Here is a 25,536-nt window from a genome sequence, read left to right as displayed (position 1 = left end):
CCTATAAAAAAAATAAACATAAAAAAAAATATTTATTACACGCACGAAGCACATGTAATGAAACTAGCTTTAAAAAAAATAAATAAATAAAAAAATAAAAAAACGGCTCCCACATACACCATCACAAGAAAGCAGGCCGCAAAGGCCCATTCTTCAAATTAAAAGATACTACAAAAAGCCCGAAAGGTAAGCCCATCCAACAACAAAACTTCCAGCAGCACTTTAAGAAAGCGTAACTAAGCTTATTTCTTTGTACCAATTGTTTAAGCCCAACATGTCACACAAAACAAAAGGGCTATGAAATCTATGTATCAAGGGCTTCACTGGACACAAATGGTGGTGCTTCATCATGAACAAAGGCCTTAAGGATGGAGTAAACAAAACTGACGTTACATTCTTGAGTAATGAACACTCATCATCAGCCTAACATAGTTCAGCTACGGCATGGCTAGGCAGTGTTTTTAAATGTTCAAGCCAGGATATTGAGACTTGATCCACATGACAAATCAATCATAGAATACATACATGGTACACCAATGACCAAGCATGCTCAATGTCTAACAAGCATATACACACGTAAGCCAATACATGTTCCATGTCTCACAGGTAATCAATTGCGGGAAAAAAAAATCCATTGGCAATCAGTGAAACCCAACTAATATCTACTCCAAATATAATCTATTGTGAACCACTCAAACAAAGATGCTCAACTTTCAACATCTTGTTGTATTTTCTTTTTCTAGCATGCTTTGATGGTTTTCCCTTCCAACCAGCATGCTAAATAAAAATGAAACTGTTTAGCTTTCTTGCTAGCTACCATAGTCCATAGGAGCAAATCCATAAATCCTCTTTACATGGAAAAGAGGCATCCTTCTAGTTGACAATGGCATTATGTATATATCTTTCTATATCATTCTTTCTATATCTCAAAAGTCCTATAGTTTTGTCTATCGTTGCTTTTGCCTTTTGTGGTTTAATCACTAAATTTTAGTGTGATATTAATTTACTGCAATCCTCTTAGTTTTGGAGTTTGATACAAACTATGAACAAAATATCTATGTCATACTAATTAGATACAAACACAAACGAAATTGTCATAATTATATAGAATATTTAATTGTAAAAGGTTAATATGAATCTAATTTTTATGAGTTCATTAACGAATATCATTTTATCTAATTGTCTCAAATAATATGATTTCAACTATAACTCAGTCAATAATTACTAGCATAGATTTCTAAAGAGCTAAAAATATTTGGGTAGTTGTGTTTATTATTTAAGAAAAGTATAAGTTAATTAAACAACTCATAAACAAACTCAACCTTATTTGAAAAAAGAATGATTTGTTTTATAGGGATGAATGAGCAATTCATTTCAATAGAAACATATGTACAATAAGTCCAAAACACCACCAAAGAATACAACACCAATACAGAAACAGCCTACACCATAAACGTTACAAAGTGAAAACTCCAACATTGTTAGTTAACGGAGACAAGGACCATCAACAGCTTCTATTCTGAAGTATCAAATACCATTGTTTTGAACAGAATTGTAATAACTGCTACATTTAGCTCTGTTCTTCACTTCCCACTTCTACCCAATCATTTTGACCATAGCCTCTTCAGAAAGTAGTCTTCCTTAATGAATGCTAACATTCCTCCGAAGCCAAATATGATACACAGTAGACCACAATGACAGTATAGACACAATGGATTTCTAATCTTAGAGCATAATCTCAAGCCAATGGAACTTTGGGTTATTTTATTAGGCACCAGCTCATTATGGTTCACCATATTTTCATTGAGAAAGAACAATCACAAAATAAGTGTTCCCTACTCTCAATTCTCTTTTTACAAAGAACACACTGAGTATCAAGATTAGCACATCACCACACATTCAATCTTTTGCGGACATTCTGTTGTGAACTGTTAATTTCACTTTCAATCTCAACCACATTAAGCTTAGTCTAGATGTTAAACAAGAAATCGCCTCCAGCTATGTGAAAGCTGTCAGGTAAAAGCTTGAAGTGAACGGGTAAAGGTGAAATGATGGCTTACCATAGTATCGCTTCCATAGCTTGAAGTGATTGCACATTATGCATTCATTATTCGGGCACTAAATTCTGATGCTACATAAAGAAATAATATTGTTGTGCAATATTAATTTAGTAGAGGAAATTACATGTATTGAATCTCATTCAATACATGTATATTAATTTATGAGCCAACTCTTCCTTCTTCATCGCAACATGCTTACACCTTTTGGTAAACCTAGTTTGAAACCAGTGACCACCAATTCCTCCTACATAAATGTGCCATTGCAGAATAACAAAGACAGCAGCTACAGCCATGAAATTTTCTTTTTTGGATGAATGACCAATTCATTTCAATAGAAACAGATGTATAGTTAGTTCAAAACACATCCAAACAATACAACACCAATACAGAAACAGCCTACAGTGCACCATAAACATTACAACATGAAATTTCCAAATTTGTTAGTTAAAGGAGACAAGGACCATTGACTGCTACTATTCTGAAGTACAGAACACAAAATACCCCCAAAGAGAGTATTCTCCTGTTTTGAACAATTGCAGTAACTATTACATTCAACTCTGTTCTTCACTTCCCAACTGATTATTTTGACCATAGCCTCTTCAGAACTTAGTCTTCCTTGATGAATACTACCATTCCTCTTAAGCCAAATATGATACACAGTAGACCAGTAGACCCCAATGCCAGTCTAGACACAATGGATTTCTCATCATAGAGCATAATCTCAGGCCAAAGGAACTTTGGAATTCAAACAACACCCAGCTCATTATGGTTCACCTTATCCTCATTTAGAAAGAACAATTACAAAATAAGTATCACAATTAGCACATTACTAAAAGATTCAGTCTTTCGTGGACAATCTGTTGTGTACTCTTAGCCAGCCAACAAAGAGTAAAGACATGCATTGAAACTGCTTTGGGAAACCAGATGATGATCTTCTCCATTTAACCTTGGGGCATTTCTCCCTCATACAATTCCATGCACCTGCACAAGAATATTTCGTTGTTCTCTCAATAATCCAAATTAGCCTATATTTACTTCCAATCTCAACCAAACTAAGCTTACTCTAGATGTTAAACAAGCAATCTTGGGACATATATCACAGAAAGTGCCTCCAGCAATACGAAAGCTTTCCAGTAAAAACTGCAAGTACCATCTAATTGCATCAGATTTTGTGGCAATTAAAAGCTTCTATAACATACAAAGCTACTATAACATACAAAGCATTAGATTTTGTACCATCTAAAAAAAATGCAGTCTTAGCAAATGAAAAAGATCTTAAATGCATAAACCCAATATTTCTAGCTGATTTTGGGCATTCTTGAGGATGCCATCATATTTGCTGGTCTTGCAACCAAAGAGAAATTGCAATGCAGCAATTATTTTCGAAAATCCGATCCATCTTTTCCTTCTTCATCGCATCATCTTTTGGGTACACCAAGTTTGAAACCAATGGCCACCAACTCATCCTTAAATGTGCCATTCATCAATAACAAGGACTGCAGCTACAGCCATGAGAGGAAAAAAAAAAGGCAAACTTCTTTTATTGATGAATGAGCAATTCATTTAAAAGAAAAAAAAAATAGAAGTACAATTAGTTCAAAATACAACCAAACAATACAACACCAATATAGAAACATCTTACACTACACCATAAATATTACAAAATGAAATCTCCAATTTTTTTAGTTCAAGGAGACAAGGACCAATAACTGCCACTCTTCAGAAGTACAGAACAAAAAATACCCCCAAAGCAGCATATTCTCCTGGTTTGAACAGAATTGCAGTAACTCCTACATTCAACTCTGTTCTTCACTTCCCACCTAATCATTTTGACCATAGCCTCTTCAGAAAACAGTCTCCCTTGATGAATACTAGCATTCCTCTAAAGCCAAATATGATACACAGTATGCCAGTCTAGACACAAGTGATTTCTCATCATAGAACATAATCAGCCAACAGAACTTTGGGTTTTAGGCAGCAGCTCATTATGGTTCACCATATCTGCATCGAGAAAGAACAATCACAAAATAAGTGGGTCCATACATTTAATTCTTCTTTTACAAACAACACACCAAGCATCAAGATTAGCATATCATTAAAACATTCGATCTTTTGTAGACAATCTATTGTGAACCCCTAGCCATCCTATAAATGCATTTTCTGGAATTACTTTGGGAAACCAAATGATGATCTTCACCATTTAACCTTGGGGCATTTCCTCCTTACACAGTTTCACTTCCATGCACCTGCACAAGAATATTAATTCTGATGTTCTCTCAGTAATCCAAATAGCATATATATTTACTTTCAATCTCAACCAGAATAAGCTTACTCTCGATGTTGAACAAGCAATCTGGGGATGTATAAATAAAAAAGTGCCTCCGGTGATAAGAAAAGATGTCCAGTATAAGCTGCAAGTACCATCTAATTGCATCAGATTTTGTGGCAATTAGAAGTTGCTATAAAATACAAAAAAAATAATAATGTGAAAGCCTCCAGCATGCCTTCAAAATGCATGAACCTGCAATAACTGAATTAGAGCTTCTTATACAATTTAGTACAGTTATACTTATCCAATTTATTTATTTATGTAGTTATCGGTTTAATGACTTCTTATAGTAAATAGACATAAAATGCAGCAGGGTGGTTACTTGTCCTGATTCAAATAGCAGAAGCAAGAAAGTTAAAATCAGGACTTCTATTTTAAAAATAATACCAATGTCTTCCCAATCATCTAACCCCATTAGTCTAAGATTCAAAACTAACCAAAATTAAGCCAAGTACTTAAGCAATTAGAAAATAAAAAATAACAAAAAAAGCAGAAGAAACACAAGAAGTTTCATAGCAAAACCAAAAGCAGAACAAAATAGGTCTTTATATATATATATATATATATATATATATATATATATATATATATATATATATATATATATAAAGAGAACTCAACAGAGAAACAGAGAAATCTCAAGTGAATAAGCCAAAATTCAGTAAAAATAATTTAAAATCAAATATCTTCACGAGCACCATGTAGGTAATCTGTCAAGAATATATTTGCATGAGTTAAGCATATCAATTCCAAATCTCACATACATATATTGTAAGAATATGTAAAATCCAAGCTTTCAGAACTGATACAGAGAAGGAAAGAGAGCAGAAGTAATATTTTCAAGGTTCAGCTTGACAGCCTACACTTATATTGGAAAACCCTTGACTACCACATCTTTATTTTGTTAAATTGTATGTTAGAAAGAGTCCAACTAAGGATATAAATAGGACTACATTAGGTCCATTATGAAAATTTTAAAATCACAGTAGCTAGTTGTATTGCAAAATCAAAGTATTCTACAAAAGCATGATCTACTCAATTTTAGATATAGCCTATAACATATATGTCTTCATCTCATTACATCAAACAAAGAAATATGATTCTATCAAATGAAATCCAAGAAAACAAAATTGGAAAACAATGATTTATTCAGGTATGAGACCAATAAAGAAAAGAGAAGGCGCACTCACCTTTCACGGACAATCGTTCTGCCACTACTTGCAACTACATCAGGAGCCACTGACCGTGAGTGAGATAGGGAAGAATGAGAATCCACTGGTGAGTGCATTCTAACATGTGTCTTCATCTCAGTACATCAAACACAGAAATATAATGCTATCAAATGAAATCCAAGGAAACGAAAATGGACAACAATGATTCATTTAGTTATGAGACCAAAAAAGAAAAGAAAAGGCACTCACCTTCACAGACTGTTTTGCCACTGCTTGCAACTACTTCAGGAGCCGCTGACGATGAGTGAGAGAGGGAAGAATGAGAAACTGCCTGTGAGTGCAAATATAATCAACAGTCAACAAAGCAAAGACAATGGTTGATTTGCATTATCTTTCCACCAAAACTAATAGAAAGTTAATAAGAATTTGGTGTAAACAACAAAAACAAAAAAAAATTTTAAATTTAAAAGGGTAAACTACATATTTAGTCCCTAGCCTTTGCACCATATTTCAATTTGGTCCTTAACCTTTCAATTGTGTCAATTTGGTCCATAACATTTTAATGTCGTGTCAATTTAGTCTTTGCCATTATATATTAGATGAAAATTGTTTACATAGCAAATAGTCAAAATAAAATTTTAGTTTATTATCACATCAATAGAAGCTAATTTTTTATTTTGGCTATTAGACATATCATTAATTTTCATCCAAAAGATAACTGTAAGGATTAAATTGACACAGTAGGGACCAAATTGACACAATTAAAAGGTTAAGGATCAAATTAAAATATGGTGTATAGGATAGAGACCAAATAAGTAGTTTACCCAATTTAAAATAAAACAAGCAAGTGATGTATATATGGTTGATTTGCATTAAATTTCCTTCTAACTTATTATCAAAAAAATTCAAAACTAGTTAATTAAAAATTGGGATTTATTCTTTTTAAGGAAAATTTTGTACAAGGTAGTAAAATGAAAATGGCATTGTAAGCTTCTAACACTAAGAGGTTTAAGAAATTAGTAATGGCAATGACATTTTGACAAACAAACAAACAAAAAAAAAAACTCACAGACTACTTTCTCTGGAAAAAAAACAAGGTTACCACAGGCCCAATAGGAAGCTACAGTGGTAAAGATTACTTACCTTCATTAGAATCCTTGTGATCAGAATTAGCATGAGCCCATACATTAATTCTCTATCTTTCAATCCTCTTTGAGTGTGGGACATCGTTAGAGCTGCCTTCACCACTAGCTCCGGCCCCCTCATATTCATCACGGCTTAGCTTCAATTTGATTCCTTCTGTTGAATTGTGATGAACATCCAAACCCTCGTAAGGAGTGATGCAGGTGTTGTTGCTGGATTGAGCTGATAGCATTTCTCTGATGTCTTCCATGTCTTGTTCGTATACTACACGAAACCCTATTTGATGAAACCTAGGTCCATCAAATACCCGGCAAAATCTAAGCTTCATCTTTATGAATCCATTCTCATCAATTTGACCAAATACTGCTCTCGCATGCTTACTAATCACTGGATAGGGTATATAGTTCATCCAAAGGTGATCTGATTTAATCTTAACAGATCTAGGGACACAGCCTAGAGTATAGCGTCTGACACAATGTTTGTTGACTAGAATTTCACATGCCAAATGCCATTCAAAATCGGGGTATTCCATAGGCACAACACACATAGCGATTCCAATCCACTTATTTTCATTCAGATGAGTAAGTTGTGCACTGACTGTATCCCCCACACTCTGATGCGTAAACCATTTCAGAATTTCACACCCAGGAATCACAATCTGTAAGCCACCTATGTTATAGATTCCTATAAATTTCTTGCAGATTTCCTGAAACATACAAACCATGATATTCAGAATTGACATATATATATATATATATATATATAGAGAGAGAGAGAGAGAGAGAGAGAGAGAGAGACCTCATGAGCAGCTGTCAATAGCATTCTCAGCGCGTAAGAGATCATGTCATTCTGACGAACCAATTTGAAGCAATTGATGAGGGAAAGACGTGTATATGAGTTATGTGATTTAAATCCATTTGGACATGTTTCCAATGAGGCACAACCACCTGCTTCAACCATAGAAATCGTTGATGGCAATTGTGACAATGAACGAAGTCTTGTGCAATTGTTTAAATCAATCAACTCCAATTTAGACAATTGCACCATACTTTCAGGAAGGCAACTAAAGTGATTTTCACTTAGATTTAATTGGGTTATAGAGGATAAGTTTCCAATATCACTAGGGATTATTTGGAGATTACAGTTGCTTAGGTCCAAGCTCTTTAAAGAACGCATACCTAAAAGGGAAGGCAATAACAAACTCACAGGATTTAGGCTTCTTCTTGGCATTAAATTTAAGGGGAACAAATTATTCCATAGTTTATGTGGTGGCTCTTTACATCCCTGAAGAGATAGTTCTTTAAAATTCTCTAACGTAACAGAGGAAGGTGGCTCTCTTAAAGTAATTCCACTCACATTGAGCTTCTCTAGACTTTCAAAATTCCACAGCTTCTCCAGTAGACCGTCAAGCTTCGAGCATCCAGCCAAATTAATATCTTTAAGCGACTTGAAGCTACAAAAGATACTAGGAAGACACACAAGATTCTTGCAATCTCTTAAATGCAATGAAGTAAGGTTAGTCAAATGTTCAATTGAAGAGGGAAGTTTTGTAATAGTAGTGGCATTTAAGTGAAGTTTTGATAAGCTTTTCATATTTCCCATAAATTCTGGAATTCTCTTGATTTTTGAACAGCCAGAAAGAATGAGAATTTCAAGAGACTCCATTTCAAACTTGCTTGGAAGTCTTCTAAGGCTCTTGCAGTTTTCTAGATCAAGAAGAGTAAGCCTTTTAAGAACCATAATAGATGGGTGAACCTCATGTAACTTTATACAACCACTGAGAACCAATTTCTCAAGATTGGGAACTCTAGTGAAGTCAGGGGTTGCAATGAGGTTTAAGGAATCGTTCAATTTGATGAGCTTTAACTTGTCCAAATACTGTTAAAAGCCAAAATATACAATAGAAGAGTTAGATTAAACAAATAAAAACAAAGTTGTATCAAAGTACTTAAATAACAATCTTACCTTCGTTCCTTTCCAAAGCCATTCAATTTTGCTGTACAACAAGTGAAGTTCAACAAGCTCAACTGGTTGAAAATTCGACGGCAACGATTTTGAAGGATACTCACTCCAATCAAGAAATCTTAAGTTGTTAGAAAGATGTTTGGGACCATGTAGAAGTTGAACATGATGAATTATAAGCAATTTAAGGTTAGGCATCTTTGGAAAGGCTTGAAGATTCCAATGTGCCTTTTCTAATTCAAGTAGTTCACCCAATTGAAGGACAAGTCCTTGAATTGCTTCCATTTCCTAATAATAAAGAAAAGAAAAAAAATGAGTTAGTTGCAAGATATATGTTTACTAGAGTTGTTCAAATTTCAACTTCTTTGAATAACATGATAAGGTTTATTCTCTAAACAATCTCTTACCATATTTTTCATCGATGCGCTGAGAATGTCCTTATATAGCCACAATTTGCTCCACTTTTCAGGTTCTAGAGGACAATCTCGACGAACCATTTCTTGTCCCATTTGTTGTAGTAAGTCATGCATCCAATATGTATTTCCATTATCTTTTAAGAGAGACTTTTCTATGAGAACCTTTAATCCAATTCTAGGGTAAAGGCCAAGATAATCTAGTATTTTTTCTATATAATCCTTTTCCTTCATATTGAAGAAACATGCGATATGTAGAAATATTTCTTTTTCAGTACCCTCAAGTCCATCAAAACCTATTTCAAGAATTTCATTAATTTTTTTGTCAGGATGTTCTTTGAGCCTATTTAATGTACCTTCCCATTCCTTCTTACGTCTATTGTACAAAAAAGAACCCAAAACATTAGTAGCTAAAGGAAGACCTTTAGCATAATGTACAAAAGATGTGGACAAGTCTAGATAATCTTCAGGAGGATGATATTTATTGAAGGCCTTCAAACTAAAAAGATGAAGAGCCTCATAATCATTCAATTCTTGAGCCTCATATATTCCATGTACCTTATGCCTTGTCAACAAATGTTCATCTCTTGTTGTTATGATGACTCTACTACCTAGACCAAACCATTTAGAGTCCCCAGCTAACTTTTCTAGCTGATTGAATTGATTTACATCATCAAGAACAAGAAGAATCTTTTTATGGCATAACATATTCTTGATCCTATCAACTCCATCTTTATCATCCCTTATATTCACACTATCGTCCATCAAAATCTCACGAATAAGTTTTTGTTGTAATGGAAGTAACCCACATTTTTCAGATTCACCCCTAACATTACCGATAAAACAACCACCTTCAAATTCATTAAAAAGCTCGTCATAAACAACTCTAGCAAGAGTTGTCTTACCAATACCTCCCATCCCCCAAATCCCAATAATGCGAACATCATTTGATCCTATCGCTAAAAGCGACATCAATTTCTCCACTCGAGAATCAATTCCTACTAAGCCGTTGGTATCTTTGGGGAACAAGGAACTCAATTTAAGCGATATCACTTTTATAATACCTTGGATAAATTCTGCCTGAGGCCTGCAAAGAAAAATGGCAATTAAGCAATGCAATTTATCCACCCATCATTTCTACACCCACTCAACCCCCCCCCCCCCTTCCCTTTGCTTAAAATAAAACAAATAAAAAAATCCAATATCACCGAAAAGAAAAATGAACTACTGTTGCAGTTTTTTGTGTGTATATATTTATAATATGCTATTATGGGTTGACAGCTGATAGCTTTTGTTCAAATAGGGACTTCTGATCGAAAATGTCCTCCTATAAGGGGAATAATAAGGTTGAAAGACGTTCACATTAGAATATATGTACACAATGTGTGATTGCATTTGGAAGCTGAAAGATGCATCATGGATGGTAATGTTCAAGAGTAGCAAAAAGCCATTGTGTGTGAATTGGAATTTTGGGTTCCTTTTTTCAGTATAGTATCATTAATTTCAGTAATTTGAGTTTGTGAGTGTCACTTGTATGATTAAATTATAGGATTCTAATCTGTATCTAAAATAGTGGATTTTAGTTTTTTTTTAATTTAATTATTTATAAATTAGGTAGTTATAACAGGGAGGGGGAATTAAACTATGGATGTCTTTGTTTGAATTATCGGAATGTATCAGTTGAGTTATAAAGCTTACAACAAAAATAAATATTAGTTAGTGCTGCCCAAAGATGTAGACATGGAGGTTTTCAAGTTACCTTAACTATTATAGCCTTGTTTGGATATCCTAGTCTATTACTTGTATTAATGCACTTATGCTATTCCCGAATTACAACAAAAAATTGTTTAAGACAAGCGCACGCAAGCTTGGGTTGGGTTGGGTTGAATAAAAGTTAGTTGTTTGCTGTTATATTCTTCATTAAAGTTTGGCTGTCATAGCAAAGAATGAAAATTTGTTCAAGGGAATCTTGAGTCGGTGTGTAAATTTTGACTAAACCGTTTAAAATTCAAATGAAACCACATTGATAATTAGGAAATTAAGGAGTTCAATAATTTCAGTGTAAAAATGGTAATTGCACATTTAAAAGAAGATAATAATAATAGTAGGGTTATAATGGAGATGAGATGAGATGAGTTAAGCATAGCATTAATATTTTAAAATTGTTTATTTAATTTTATGTAGAACATGAGCTAAGCTCGAGCTCACCACCAAATTAATTAGACTTTATGTATGCCCTTGGTTTACTTTTTTTGTCGAACAAGGTTGAGTTTGTTTAAAAATGTATTCCAATAATAAATTATTAAATTATTGTTGAAAATATATTATTTGGGTTTATTGAGTAGAATTATTTCATGTAAAAACTTATAAAATTTAGATTCATCAATATTTTATTGTTGAAAATTATAAATTAATTTTGTCACAAATGGGCTATTTATAATATCAATAAATTATAAATAGTAAATTGATATCTTATGAACTTATTTACAAAATTTCACAATCCAAACTTAAGAATATATGAATATATTTTTATATATGTATACATATTAACATATGATAATATTCTATTTTTAAAAAGTAAATATTTTGGCTAAATTATAATTTGCACCCTCTAAGTTTTATTCAAATTTAATCTAGTCCTCTAACTTTACTTTAATTCAATTAAATCCTTAAAATTTTAAGTTTATTTAATTAAGGTTTTTCATCCACTTTTGTTAAAAGATTGTCATTAACTATCCCAAAACAACATCATACCCTAAAACAAATTGTTGTCATTTAGAGGGTCAACTCTAGTAGAGCTTTTTTTATGGAGACAAAATTGAATAAATATGAAACTAGATGACTTGATTGAATGAAAGTGAAGTTAGAGGATTGAATTGAATTTTGGTCAAAGTTAAAGTGCAATTTATAATTTAGCCTAATATTTTATATACTTAAATCAAGCCTCGTACTAATGTGTTTGTTCACAAACATATTATTATATATAAACTTAACTTATTTAATAATGTTTTCATGCTTCATCTTTCACAAACATGTACACACACACACATACATACATACATATATATATATATATATATATATATATATATATATATATATATTTGCTATTCATTATTAACATTTGACCATTTGATAATAAACAATGTAGCTATAAAATAAAAAAAATAAAAAAAATCACTTACATTTGAAGCTCCATTAAATGCTGCGTAAATTCTTTTTAAGAAAATAAATATTTTATAGTTATCTTATTATAGATTCCATTTTTTTGAGAAACATCTAATTGTAGGGAAATTATTGTGTACTCCCGGAGTATCATAAATGCGTACTACTTCCTCCTCTCACATGAATAGTGGGTCCCACTAATTAAATTCATGGTAGGACTCACCATTCATGTGAGAGAGGTGAGTACGCATTTATTGTACTCCAGGAGTACCTATACTAATTAAAAAAATAGTTAACAATCCATTTTAAGAATGTTTTGACACTACTTTTATAGGAAATGAAAAAAACTGTCAAAACATTAATTGCTTTTTTTTTTTTCCATAAAAACTTTCTTTAAGGGTGTCCATTAGTATTTCCCTTAAAAAAAAAGAGACTATTTTCTAAAATGATGGGCTAGCCAAAAAAATAAATGTTAAGAATTGAGTTTATATCTTAAAAAAAAAAAATGTATGCACTTAAATGTTCACTATTAATTACACCAATAAGCCCTTAAATGATCAGTAAATTTTATAATTTTTACTCACCTAAAACCGTTCACCAAATATGGAAGCCATCACTCATCAGCGGCTATAAATATTGTATTAGTAGCTTTAAACAACATTTTTACTTTTCTATATACGGTAACGGTTGTCCAATCCTTCTTTCTTTCTTTATTTCTTATTTTTCCATTTGTTTAGTCATTGCACTCATACAACTATTCTTCAAAAAAGGAAGATACTATAAATATGGAAGTTATCAGTAATGATTATTTCTCACTTTAATTTACCTAAAAGCAATGTTATTAATTCCGTTTCGGTTCCCGTTTCGGTTTGTCCAATGGAATGAAATATTTCGGTACCGGCCTATTCTGACATACCATTTCAGGGTGTTTCGGAGTTCCTATACATATATATGTGTGTGTGTGTGTGTGTATGTGTAACTAGATATTATTATTTTTTATATAAAGTAAGGAATTTTATTTTAAAGTTTCACCTTAAAAAAAATTAAGTGAAGGGGATAAAAAAAATTATGTAAATATATTTTAACTTTTTACTTGTGGCATTGTTGTAAATAACTAAGTATCTAGGAATAGTTTTCAAGTAGGAAATTTCCTAGAAGTTTCCTTACCAATTCCATTAGCCCACTCATATTTTTCCACTTATTATTTCCTCTTCGTCTGATGACTCTGATCTCCTCCTTTCTTCTACTTCAAAAAGCTTTTTATCTTTTTTTGTTTTTTTTAATGCATCCTTAAGCTCAACAGGTAAGTGTTCTCTAGCAAAGGAAAAACAGTGGCTTTGAGTTTAGAGACATTCCAAAGCTTTTTTATTCAAAGCCTCATAAAAGACTCACACTCCATCTTTTTCTCTATGGAAGTGGCAAAGACACAAGCTTGAAGAAGTGAGTTTTAATGGTAGCACTTGAGCTTTGTCCATGACTTGAATTTTTTTTTCTTCTTCTTTGATCTAATGTGAATCTTATCTTTCTTCTTCTTCTTCTTCTTTTCTTATTTTTCTTCGATCCCTATGAACTGTGAAGTGTGAAACAAACCCAAAATACATACCGGCCAAATCTTTAGTTTCGGCCGGTATTCGCCGAAACACACCAGAATGACCGAAATACCCTGGAACTGGCCGAATTTTGACCCGAGGTGGAACAAAGGTATTCCAGTTCCGAATTATATACCGGTACGAGAAATTCCGTCCGTTCCGGCCGGAACGGAATGGAATTCATAACAATGCCTAAAAGTGTTCTTCATATATGGAAGTCATCAACCCATTATTAATTGCCTATAACTTGCATTATGATCATCCATTACAGTTGCTTGATCTCCCTAAATGTACATGCTTTCTCATTTTTCCATATCACTAAGATACCAAAAAAAACCTAGGCTAAAATGCAAAATTTACCTTCTAAGTTTCACTAAAATTCATTTCAATCTTTTAACTTTGTTTTCTGTCAATTCAATCCTCTAAGTTTCAAAAGTATTCAATCAAGGCCTCCGTTAGACCTCTGTTAACTTTGCCATTAAACCCTCCAAAAACTGCGCTGTTTTGGTGTTATTTAATATTTAATTAATAAATTTATTATTTATTTCAAAATTTTAAAAAATAAAAAACCGAGATGAAAGCGTAACAATGTACCCAGGAGCCTAAACCGATGAGAGAGAGAGATTGTGAGATCGATAGAGAGTGGGATGAAAGAGAGAGCAAGTGCTGGGTCAAAGATGTGGAAATCTGAAATCGGATCCTTTTTAAAGCATTTTTGTCGGCTCCAGGTTAGTTCTTCGCCAGAAGTTTCATCCACAAATATAAAAACAAGCAAGATTAATAAAAGTTTCGCTAGAAGTTTCTTCACAATACGTGTACTGTCTTTATTGGACTATACTTTTGTTGCTAGAGAATATTGGACTCAATACTTTTGAAAGTTTAGGCTTGGATTTTGATTTATCAAACAATTTCAAATCTACTGGGATCTCGATCACTTGCTTGCTCTCTCTTGTTATGCTTCATTTTTTTTTTTAAATTTAAATTTTAGAAATACGGTGACTTTTGGGATGGGGCTAATGGTAGAGTTAACAAATGTCTAACGAAGACCTTAATTGAACATTTTTGAAATTTAGAGAATTGAATTGACCGAAAACAAAGTTAAAGAATTGAAATGAAATCTAGTGAAATTTAGAGAATAAGTTTTGCATTTTAGCCAAAAAAAACTATTAATATCTTATTTTCCATTATCGTCCATATCCAACACTTCATTACCATCTCCATCTCAAGGGAACCATGAAAATAGAAGTCGAAGTGGTATTGGTCATGCAATATATGAGATTGGTCTTGTAGAAGAAGAAAAAGAAGGTGAAATTGATTGTTCATATAAACTTTTATTTTATAATTGGTTTTTTTTTTTTTTTAAATCTTTTGTTCTTATCAATTTTCCCCCAATTACAATTACTGCTTAATTCGTTGTTCTTAAAAACTTTTTTTTTTTTTTTAATTTTCCCAATCCTTTGTTTTTATCATGTGACACGAGGCCACTGAATAAATTTCCTATAGAGATCATAGCTTACAAAGTTAAGAGGCAAAAACCAAAAGTTAGAATGCTGTTTTTCAAATTTTGTAATTAATTGTAAATTGATTATCTAAAAGCAATTTCGGAGAAAATTGAGATTGTAATCATGGTCATTAATCATGGAAAGATGTACGCACTTTCTATATGTCTACAAATTTAAAGACAACTTTATGATATAGCGAGTCATTTTTCTCACACAATTCTACCTCTAGGCTTTTTTTGGGTACATTTGAGAAATGTCGTTCGATTTTATTTTTTAATACACAATTTTTTTTCTTCAATATTTTATATGCTTTAGGTTTTTTCTTTACTTACAAATTCTTTGTTTGATCACCAAATTATAACTTAAATATCTTGGTCAAACCAAATCTAATTTCAAATTTCAATTTCAATTTCAATTTTATATTTGAGATACCATTTTGGCATGCTCTTCATTAGCAATGGAGAAATTGTGAGCCATCTCTCACTTCTTTTTTGTGCCTTTTTTGCCCCTTGCCCCACTCTCTTTATTTTGTGTTAATCAAAGTCAGGCCATATTTATTTTATGATTTCTTACAATTTTTTAAACAATTTTAGTTTCGTATGGAGATTTGAGTTGCGTAATGTGTAATGGATTTGAGTGATGGAGTCAGTAAAATTCTATATGGAGGGGTCTGCATTTTATTTTTGTTTATGTATCGAGTTCGTACATTGTGTTGAACTCTGCATTCTAGTAAATTAGTAAGATGAGAATCATATAATACTTAACACAAATCTTTGGAGTGTTTCACTTACAATATGCAAACACTTTGTTACAAGTAATTACAAATGTTGTTGTGAGACAGTCAATATATTAGATTAGAATTATAAAAGTTAACACCATATTAGAATTATAAAGTTATATAATTTTGCTCATTACATTAGTTATTTCTCCTCAAATAAATTACATATTCTATAATTTTCTGACCTAATTTCATGATCAAAATCGTGCAAGTTTTACAGCTTTGTTCAAGATTTAAATTAAAATTTTATGAACATATATTATCTTGAATAATATTTAAAAGAAAGTCAAAGGAATATACAACATCGAATCAGATGAAATTATCCATTATCTTATCTATTACCAAGACTTCGAATAATTGTTTGGTCTTTTGATTATTTATTATAATTTATGTTTTGATTTATTAAAATTTACAAATTACACATTGGGTTTACCCTAGGTAATTCAATGCATAATTAATATTTTCTTAAAACAATAAAAACTCAAAAAGTTCAAACAATTTAATTAACAAACATAAATTCATAAAGATTTACATAATTGATCATTCATATAATTATTATTTATCAAATAAAATTTATATTATATATGTTTATGATTAAAACCGTGTAATGCATGGATTTTTAAGTAGTATTAATAAAAATATAATATAATATAAAAGAACTGCCCCATTGTTGTATTATTATATTTATTATAGCAAGTATACAGTCCAATATTGGACCGCCCCCCTTGTTGTCATGTCAAATGCTTTAGATTCATATCCTAACGAATAATTCAATGCAAATAGTAATTTAAATTCAGTGGAAATAATGTTTATAGTAGCAATTACCTGTCCTTTAAAGACCATCCAGAGAGATTGGAGATATCTGTCAAAGCAGCTCGCCACGTGTGAACTTTTTCTAAATTCTTATTGAAAGATTTTTCATGTTCAGCAAATGCTTGTGCATAAGGTTCTGTCTGTTTTCGCACCACAGATGGTTCCACGTCATAAAAAATAGGCAAAACTATTAGCCCCATATTTTTCCTGCAATCCATGATTTTCACAAGTTCATCCAAACACCATGTCGAGGATGCATAGTTTTTTGAGAGAACAACAATAGCAAATAGTGAGTCTTCTATTGCTTTTAAAAGACTAGGTGAAATAGGTTCTCCTCTCTCAAGTTTTTCATCATCCCTAAAGGTGTAGACACCCTTTTGATTCAAGGCAGCATATAGGTGGTCTGTAAAATTGTTGCGGGTATCCTCACCTCCAAAACTTAGAAATACATGATATTTCCACTGATGGGTAGAAGACGAGGACGAAGATGGGCTTATGGTATCCATGAAAGCCAATCTAAGTTTACAAAAAAATCTTGAGTCACAATACAGAATTATAGATACTCACCAAAATTTCATTCAATTAGATTTCAAGTAAAAATAAATAAATAAGGGGTAAAAGGAAACGATATTAAAATTAAAGAGTAAAACTAAAGAAAGGAAATAAAAGCGCACGCACAAGTGAGAACTTACAGATACTTATACAAAAAATTAAAAATAAAAAGTAAGAACTTACAGATTTTGGAGAATAGCAATAATAATTGTATCGTCGGTGAAGCTCTTATATTGTGCAATTGCTGGTTTAAATAGTGGAATTTGCAGCGTGTTGTGCGTGAGAGAGAGAGAGAGAGAGAGAGAGAGAGAGAGAGAGAGTCTTCCGTTTATAGTCAAGTCTATATTTGTGTAATTGCTGGTTTAAACAGAGGAATTTGCAGTGTTGTGCGTGAGAGAGAGTCTTCTGTTTATAGTCAAGTCTTTTTTTTTTTTTTTTTTTTTTTTAACTTTTGACTTACTTTACTCACTTTATTAAAGTTTAGGTCTATTGTGTGGCCCTTGGTATTTAAAGTATCTTTATAGTATAAGATAGAATGGAGAAATTTCTTGAACTTTGCCTTGGAGATTCTCACGCGGACTGAGGGTAGGATCCACATGTTGGTTACTGCTGCTAAAGGCAAAGCTATATAAAATTCAAATGTGAGCAAAATGAAGATGAAATGAGATATTTTATATAGTTTATTTTTTATTTACTTATCTAAGTTGAACAAAAGTATGCTTTGTTTTTTAAAAGAATTTATAAAACTAAAACTAAACCGGTCTCACACACACCATCACAGGAAAGCAGGCCCGCAAATAAGGCCTATATATCAAATTTTAGGATGCTCCCAATAACAAATGCTGATGCTTCAACATGAACAAAGGCCTTAAGAATAGAGTAAACAAAGCTGACAACGTTACATTCTTGAGTAATGAATATTCATCATCTGCCTAACAGACTCAGCTAGGCATGCACGCTGCAGTACTGTTTTTATTATATTCAAGACTGGCTTGGCCAACATGACAAATCAATCATATATAGCATACATGGTACACCAATGACCAAGCAAGCTCAATCTCTAATTAACAAGCATGTAAACCCCGTAGTACATGTTCTATATCTCCGAGCTAATCAATATACGCAAAATCCAATATTGTCAATCAGTGAACCCAACTAATATCTACTCCAAATCTCTCTCTCTCTTCTTTTTAATGCATCATTCACTCCCATACAATAAAACAAGCCCTCCAATAGTCCATTCATAAAATATGAACCCAACAGTTTATATATGTTCAAGCTTAATTAACTCAAAAGTTTTTGTTTATGTTTGTTTATTTAGCAAATGAGTTCTTAATTATGTTTTTGTAAACAAACTCACAAGTATAAAATGTAACTTTTTTTTTAGAAGAGTATAAAATGTAACTTAAGTGCGTGTGTGTGTATAACATTATTATATAAACTTCATTTTAGATTGTATAATTAGTCTATTAAATATAGTCCATTTTAATTGTAATAATTATATAGAATTTTTAATTATAAAAGGTTAATATAAATCTGATTTATATGAGTTTCTTAATGAAGATCATTCTATCTAATTAACTCAAATAATTTGATTTCAAATATAATTTAGCCAATAATTATTAGCATAGATTTCTAAATGGCTAAAAAAAATGAGTAAAAGGATTCAAATTAGAAAGAAAAGAGTGAAACTAAAAGCACCGGAAAAAAAAAAAGAGAAAGACGTACGTAACAAGTGAAAGATTATGGAGAATTGCTGTGTTTTCCATGAAGTTGCCTATGGTGTGATTGCCGGTTTAAAAGGAACATGCATGTTTTGTGAAGAGAGAGAGAGAGAGAGACAACTGTTTATGGTCCAACCAATAATTTTTTATTTATTTTTAGGAATAGAATTCATTTTACTTACGTAACTCACTTTATTAACGAAAAATCTATTTATACAAAACATTACACAACTTCTTTGCCACAACTGTGATGTAGTAAAGTGTGATTGATGAAGAAAAAATAGTAAATTTATGTGTAAATAATAGAAAACTATTCATAAATGCCAGAGTTATAACAAAGAAATTGTACAATTTTTTGTGTTCTAGTCTAAAAGTAGAACCACTCCTTTATTAAAGAGTGTAGGTTTAAAGTGTAAGTATGACCCTTGCCTTTTAAAGTATCTTTCGAATTTACTATAGAATGGAGTAAATTAAAGAATTATTTTTAAAGACATGATAAAATGTTATAACATTTTCGTAATAGATAAGGTGTCAATCTATTATTAATTTGTAACGTACATTTGTGCTAAAATCTCGTTAACAATTTGTTGTAGTTTAAAACTTCCTCTTTGTAACGTATAAACTCCTCGCTGTTTCCCTCAAATTCTCACGAGGGCTAAATTCAAAGAAAGTGGGATCTACACGTTGATTCTTGCTGCTAAAGGCAAAGCCATATAAAATGCAAATATGAGCAAAATGAAGGTGAAAAATGAGATATTTGCTATACTTTTTTTTTTTTATTTACTTATCCAATTTTAACAAAAGTAAGCTTTATTTTTTTTTTTAAAGAATTCATAACCTTTTTTTTTACATAAAACAAATAAATTGAGTAATTTATTTTTTGTCAGTAAATAGGTATTCAAACTCAAAATTAAGCATGACTTTGGTAGTTGTCTATTTGTCTACTACGAGGGTATTTTATGTGAAGTTTTCTCAAATCTTGTTGGAAGATCCGTCTTAGATTATTTGTTTGAAGCCAAAGAAATATAATTAAGAAAAAAACCCAAAAGGAAGCTATAATATGTATCAAGATTCAAGGGCTGCACTAAACTCAAATTCTGGTGCTTCATCATGAACAAAGGCGTTAAGAATGGAGTAAATAAAGCTAACAGACTCAGCTAGGCATTCATGCTTAGGCGGTGTTTTTATTACATTCAAGCCTTGACCCACATGAGAAATCAATTGTCCGAGCATCCGTTTGGTAACGGTGTTTAAACAACGAAAACTGTTGTTTAAATACCACAACATGTATTTTCACACATTTTTCACCTACACGTATTTTCACAAAACTTAAATAATATTATTAGAATTTTCTTACCAAACGGCCCAAACCTCGCAGTTCATGTTTCATGTCTTTGAGCTAATCAGTATACGCAAAATAGCCCCCCAATAGTCCATTCATAAAAATGAACCTAACAGTTTATGAATAGTTCAAGCTTAACTCATAAATATTTTTGTTTATGTTTGTTTATTTAACAAATGAGTTCACAATTATGTATTCGCGAATAAACTCACAAGTATTAAACTTTATTTAAGTAAGTGTGTAACATTTTTAGGCCATTTTAATTATTATAATTATATAGAATTTTTAATTATAAAAGGTTAATATAAATATAATTTTTATGAGTTTCTTAATGAAGATTATATATACTATATCTAATTAACTCAAATAATTTGATTTCAACTATAATTTAGTCAATAATCACTAGCATATATTTCTAAAAGGCTAAAAAATAAATAAATAAGGATAAAAATAGGAAATGATTTAGAAAAATAAGTGAAACTAAACGGATAGGAAATATATTGTCCGTGAAGCTCCTATATTGTGATGAGAGATACTACGTCCACAACATTTTTACAACATTTTCATAATAAATCATAGGTGGTTAGTTGTTATTGGTTCAAATTTGAACCTAACATTAAGATTACTTTTTTGCCCCAACAATAATAACCAATAACAACCTACCACTTAAGATTTGTTGTAAAAATGTTGTGAAAATGTTGTGGACATATCATTTCTCATATTGTGATTTATCGGTTTAAAAGGAATGTGCAAAGTTTTGGAGAGAGAGACTTCCATTAATGGTTCTTTACATATTAGTATTTTACTATTTTTAGGGAAAATAATAAAATATTATACCATACTCAACACAAATACCCTCTTCTCAAAAAAAAAAGAAAAAGAAAAAAAAATATATATATATATATACACACTCATCCCACCCTCAGATTCTCATGCGAACTAGGTGGGGTCCACAGATTGTTTGTTGGCCCTACTACTAATTTAAACGGTTGTATGGTTTTTTTTTTTAATGATTAAAAAGTTGTGCATAAAATAAATATTAAATCATTTTTTTTGTTTACCAAAAAAAATCAATATATTATTATTATTATTATTATATTACATATATAAAAGCAGAGACCTCATGTGGGGAACATAAAGTTCTGTCAAGTGGCACATTCGTTGAGTTTCTCTCATTTAGGCTTCCGCCTCATCAAAATTTACATTTATGTAAAACTTTTAATTCATTGAATGTGTCAATGAAGTAAATACACATTAATTATCTTTAAGTATGCACTATATATATATATATATAAGAATTTTATATGGTTTTTTAAAAAAGTATATATAAGAAAGAAAAAATATCATGTGGAAGACCATGCAATTCTGTTGTGTGGCGTTTTATACGAGTAATTTTTCATTTAGCTTTACACCTCAACTTCTTTACATATTGGGATTATAATAAAATTCTATTAATAGGATATCACTATTTTTACTGAGTTTTTAACTTACCACTATCATACTTCAATAACATAAAACGTGTCATCATAAAATTTAGATGATATTTCTATAAGCCAACTAAACATTTACATTTTTCTCAAAAATAAAAAAACTAAACATTTACATGAAATTACAAATTTTATATGCTAACTCCAAGCCAATGTAGAAACAAAAATTATGATTAAAAATTTCAGCAAAAAAAAAAAAAAAAATTGATTAAACAAACAATCAACTTATTACACCACTTTTTTTCTTTTTTGAGAAGATATTACACCACTAAATAATTAATTTCTAATTTATGTAACTTTTTATCTATAATTTAAATTCTCCATCCCCTTAATTTTGTATTACATCATTAATTTAACAAAGATCTCTTCATGTTATTACAACATTACTTTATGTTATTACTTTAATATATTTTGGATATTCTATATAAGTTTTTCACATAACAGCTTAAAGCATTATCCATGCATTACGCAGGACCATGGCTAGTATTAAATAAATTGAGGGGTTTTTTTTTTTTGTCGGTAAATAGGGATTCAAAATTTCAAACGCAAACGACTTTTGTGGTTGTTTACTTGTCTTCTTTTGAAGGTATTTATTGTGAAGTTCTCTGGAACTTTGTTGGTAGACCCATCTTATATTATAGTTCTTGTTTTGTTTTCATTGTTTTGAAACCTAAAAAATATAATTTAAAAAAAAACTAAATAAATGAATATTTATCTCATATTGATTGTGTGTTCTAATAAGTATTATAGTAATTACTAAAAAAAAAAAAACTAAAACTGATTTCTGCGTGGGCACATTCAGATTTCTGCTCCTATCACGTGATTGCTGATTTCAAAGGAATATGCAACTTTTTGTGCGTAGAGAGAGAGAGAGAGTTTTCCGTTAATGGTCCTGCCAATAATGCATTTAACTTTGTCTGGTTGGTGTAAAAAACAAAAGATGGCCCTTGAGTTTGGTATAGAATGGAGTAAATTAAAGAGTTGTTCCATAGTAGTCCTTCCTAAGATGTTCCTTATAAGAAATATAGGGAAATCGAAAGGTCCCAAAGATATACTAATGCCTATCAACTGGACTCTTTCCAGCTCGTTCCTCACTTTGCACCAATTATGGAAGCCCAAAACTTCAAGGAAAATAATGTAAACAGAAATAGTTCAAACTAGCTAATTTCAAAAATCTGACAACCTCTGGGCGAAATTTAACCCAACAGCTTATGAATAGTTCAGGCTTGACTCTGAAATTTTTTTTGTTTATGCTTGTTTATTGACCAAATGAGCTCATAATAATGTATTTATGAACAAACTCATAAATATAAGACTTAACTAATTAAGTGTATGTATAAATATAACGTTCTTATATGGATATTAGATTGTATAAGTTTATTATATGTAGTCTATTTTAAATGTCATAATTATTAAGGATTTTTAGTTATAAAATATTAATATAAATCTACTTTTTATGAGTTCATTAATGAATATCATTTTATCTAATTGTCTCAAATAATATGATTTCAACTATAACTAAGTCAATAATTACTAGCATAGATTTCTAAAGGGTTAAAAATATTTAGTTAGTTGTGTTTACTATTTAAGAAAGGTATAATATAATCAAACAACTTGTAAATAAATTCAACCTTTTTTGGAAAAAGAATGATTTGTTTTTTTGGAACGAATGAGCAATTATAGCAATTATACCTTAGTTTCAGTCAGTCTGTCTTCTTCTTCTTTTTTTAATTTTTCTTTTATTTAAAATTATAGTCATTTTTATTATTTTTTAGCCAAGTCAAAAACTATTTTTTTATCCCTACGAAAATAAACAAATAACTCATTTTTTTAAAACTTATCTAACTTAATTTTTTTTTAAGTAGTAGGTGCGCAAGTGGCCCTTTCTTTTTTATATCTTGGTTGGAATACAATAAACTAAACTTCTCACCCGTACCGAAGGTGGGGGGATCAACGTTGCTTCCTACAAAGCTGAATATCATGCAAATGCAATCAAAATGAAACTGAAATGAGAGGTATTATTAGTATAAAAACAAAATTTGAGTGCAATAAGATGAGTTCCAATATTTCATATTAGAAAAGATAAATCATCGCACATTTTTGTACGATGGTCACTCCATAAGTACAAGTACTTGTAGAGTGTGAGGGGCAAGGATTGAATTCAAATCTCCTAGAGAGAATTTCATACACATTTACACTTAAATTAAGTTAGAGTAAAATTTCTATCTTGTATAAAAAGGAAGAAGATTTAATTGCAAATTATTACACTTTTAAAGTTTTGAGAAATTTTAATTTTGTCCTCTAGAATTTTAAATTCTTGATTCAGTGAAGGTGAGATTCATGATCTTTAGACACCAACTTTGAGACTTGAGATCCTCTTCAACGACAAGATCGACGTCTTCAAGGTTGTCTACAACAAATCAAAACCGACAACAAGAATATTGGCAACCACAATTCTTCACCTTTGATTAAAAAAAATGATGAGGATGTCGAGAAAATAGTTTTAAGAAATTATTTTGTTTTATTTTTATTTGTTATATAATATTTCAATTTTGTTTCTAGACTATGTAAGTGACGTGGCACAATCTAATTACATGGCATATCATTGGACCAACTGTCACATATGACAGTCATAGGTGGCATTTAACAGCAACCTCTTTAACGTATATGGTCAAAACAGAGCTAATTCAAAAGCAATCATAGTAAACAAAATCAAAATTGCCCAAAATTTTGAGAAAATCAATTTTCAATTTAATCAAAAGATAAACATGTGTTTCTCAACAAAAAAAAAAAAAAGATAAACATGTCTCTTTAAAACTATATGTATAATCAAATACATTTTTTACTTTTTGATTAACCTCAAATATTTTGATATATAAACTTTTGAAGTCTAACAATTTTAAATGTCATAATTTTAATATATACTATTTCTTAGTTAAAATTAAATTAATTTAATTCTATATTTAAATCTTCCATTAGAATCTTGATTCATTATATTTTATTTTAATGGTAGAATATATAGTTCAATAATAAAAGGTTTCCTCAAATAAAAAAACAATTATAATAAATGTCTCATAATTTTTCGTTGATTTTTGGTTGACCTCTTAATTTTAAGACTATGGCATGTAAGTTTTGGAAAGCATTCAATTTGTTAAAGTTATGTGTTTTGGTATTATCAAACCATTTCAAATTATGTGTATTTTATAGAATTTTGATTAGTATTAAAGTTGTAATTAAAAACTTACAAATTTTGGAGAAATGCAGTAGTGTCCGTGAAGCTCCTATCAATTGCTGGTTCAAAAGGAACGTGCAACCAACGTTTTGTGCGCACTGTGGTCTATGTAGAGAGAAAAAAGAGTCTTTTTTTTTTTTTTTGAGAGAGAGAGAGAGAGGGGTGTTTGGTTTGTGTTTTCAAACAATAATTTTTAGTTTTTTTACACGTATTTTCACACACTTTTTCACCAACACGTATTTTCACAAATATTTTTAAACAACAATTTTCAAT

General features: G+C 30.8%; 1 protein-coding gene across 11 annotated transcripts; it reads right to left on the bottom strand.

The window, feature by feature from the left end:
- Positions 1 to 1,385: 1,385 nt before the first annotated feature.
- LOC142619630 (TMV resistance protein N-like) lies at positions 1,386 to 17,432 on the bottom strand. Of its 11 annotated transcripts, none has more exons than XM_075792818.1 (13): positions 16,939 to 17,432; positions 9,074 to 10,166; positions 8,670 to 8,954; positions 7,503 to 8,582; positions 6,705 to 7,410; positions 5,811 to 5,892; positions 5,580 to 5,689; positions 4,393 to 4,471; positions 4,231 to 4,306; positions 3,804 to 4,061; positions 3,297 to 3,562; positions 3,123 to 3,200; positions 1,386 to 3,041 (listed from the first exon to the last, which is right to left on the bottom strand). In XM_075792818.1, the coding sequence occupies exons 1-5, from the start codon at positions 17,430 to 17,432 to the stop codon at positions 6,757 to 6,759; spliced, it is 3,606 nt and encodes a 1,201-aa protein (XP_075648933.1). In that variant the 3' UTR covers positions 1,386 to 3,041; positions 3,123 to 3,200; positions 3,297 to 3,562; positions 3,804 to 4,061; positions 4,231 to 4,306; positions 4,393 to 4,471; positions 5,580 to 5,689; positions 5,811 to 5,892; positions 6,705 to 6,756. The 11 variants fall into 11 exon arrangements, with proteins under 11 accessions (XP_075648933.1, XP_075648935.1, XP_075648931.1 ...); XM_075792820.1 differs by having other exon boundaries at positions 4,258 to 4,306; XM_075792816.1 differs by having other exon boundaries at positions 3,804 to 4,306; positions 5,580 to 5,695.
- Between the last annotated feature and the right edge of the window lie 8,104 nt (positions 17,433 to 25,536).

Source organism: Castanea sativa, chromosome 12 (assembly GCF_040712315.1).
Source record: "Castanea sativa cultivar Marrone di Chiusa Pesio chromosome 12, ASM4071231v1".
Lineage (NCBI taxonomy): Eukaryota > Viridiplantae > Streptophyta > Magnoliopsida > Fagales > Fagaceae > Castanea > Castanea sativa.
This window is presented reverse-complemented; position numbering and strand designations above follow the sequence as displayed.

Coding starts and splice junctions, on each gene's coding strand:
- LOC142619630 (XM_075792816.1), bottom strand. CDS start 17,432: ATGGATACCATAAGCCCATCTTCGTCCTCGTCTTCTACCCATCAGTGG. Junction 8,583..8,669: donor GGCTTTGGAAAGGAACGAAG/GTAAGATTGTTA, acceptor GGCTTTTAACAG/TATTTGGACAAGTTAAAGCT. Junction 7,411..7,502: donor TATTGACAGCTGCTCATGAG/GTCTCTCTCTCT, acceptor TGTATGTTTCAG/GAAATCTGCAAGAAATTTAT.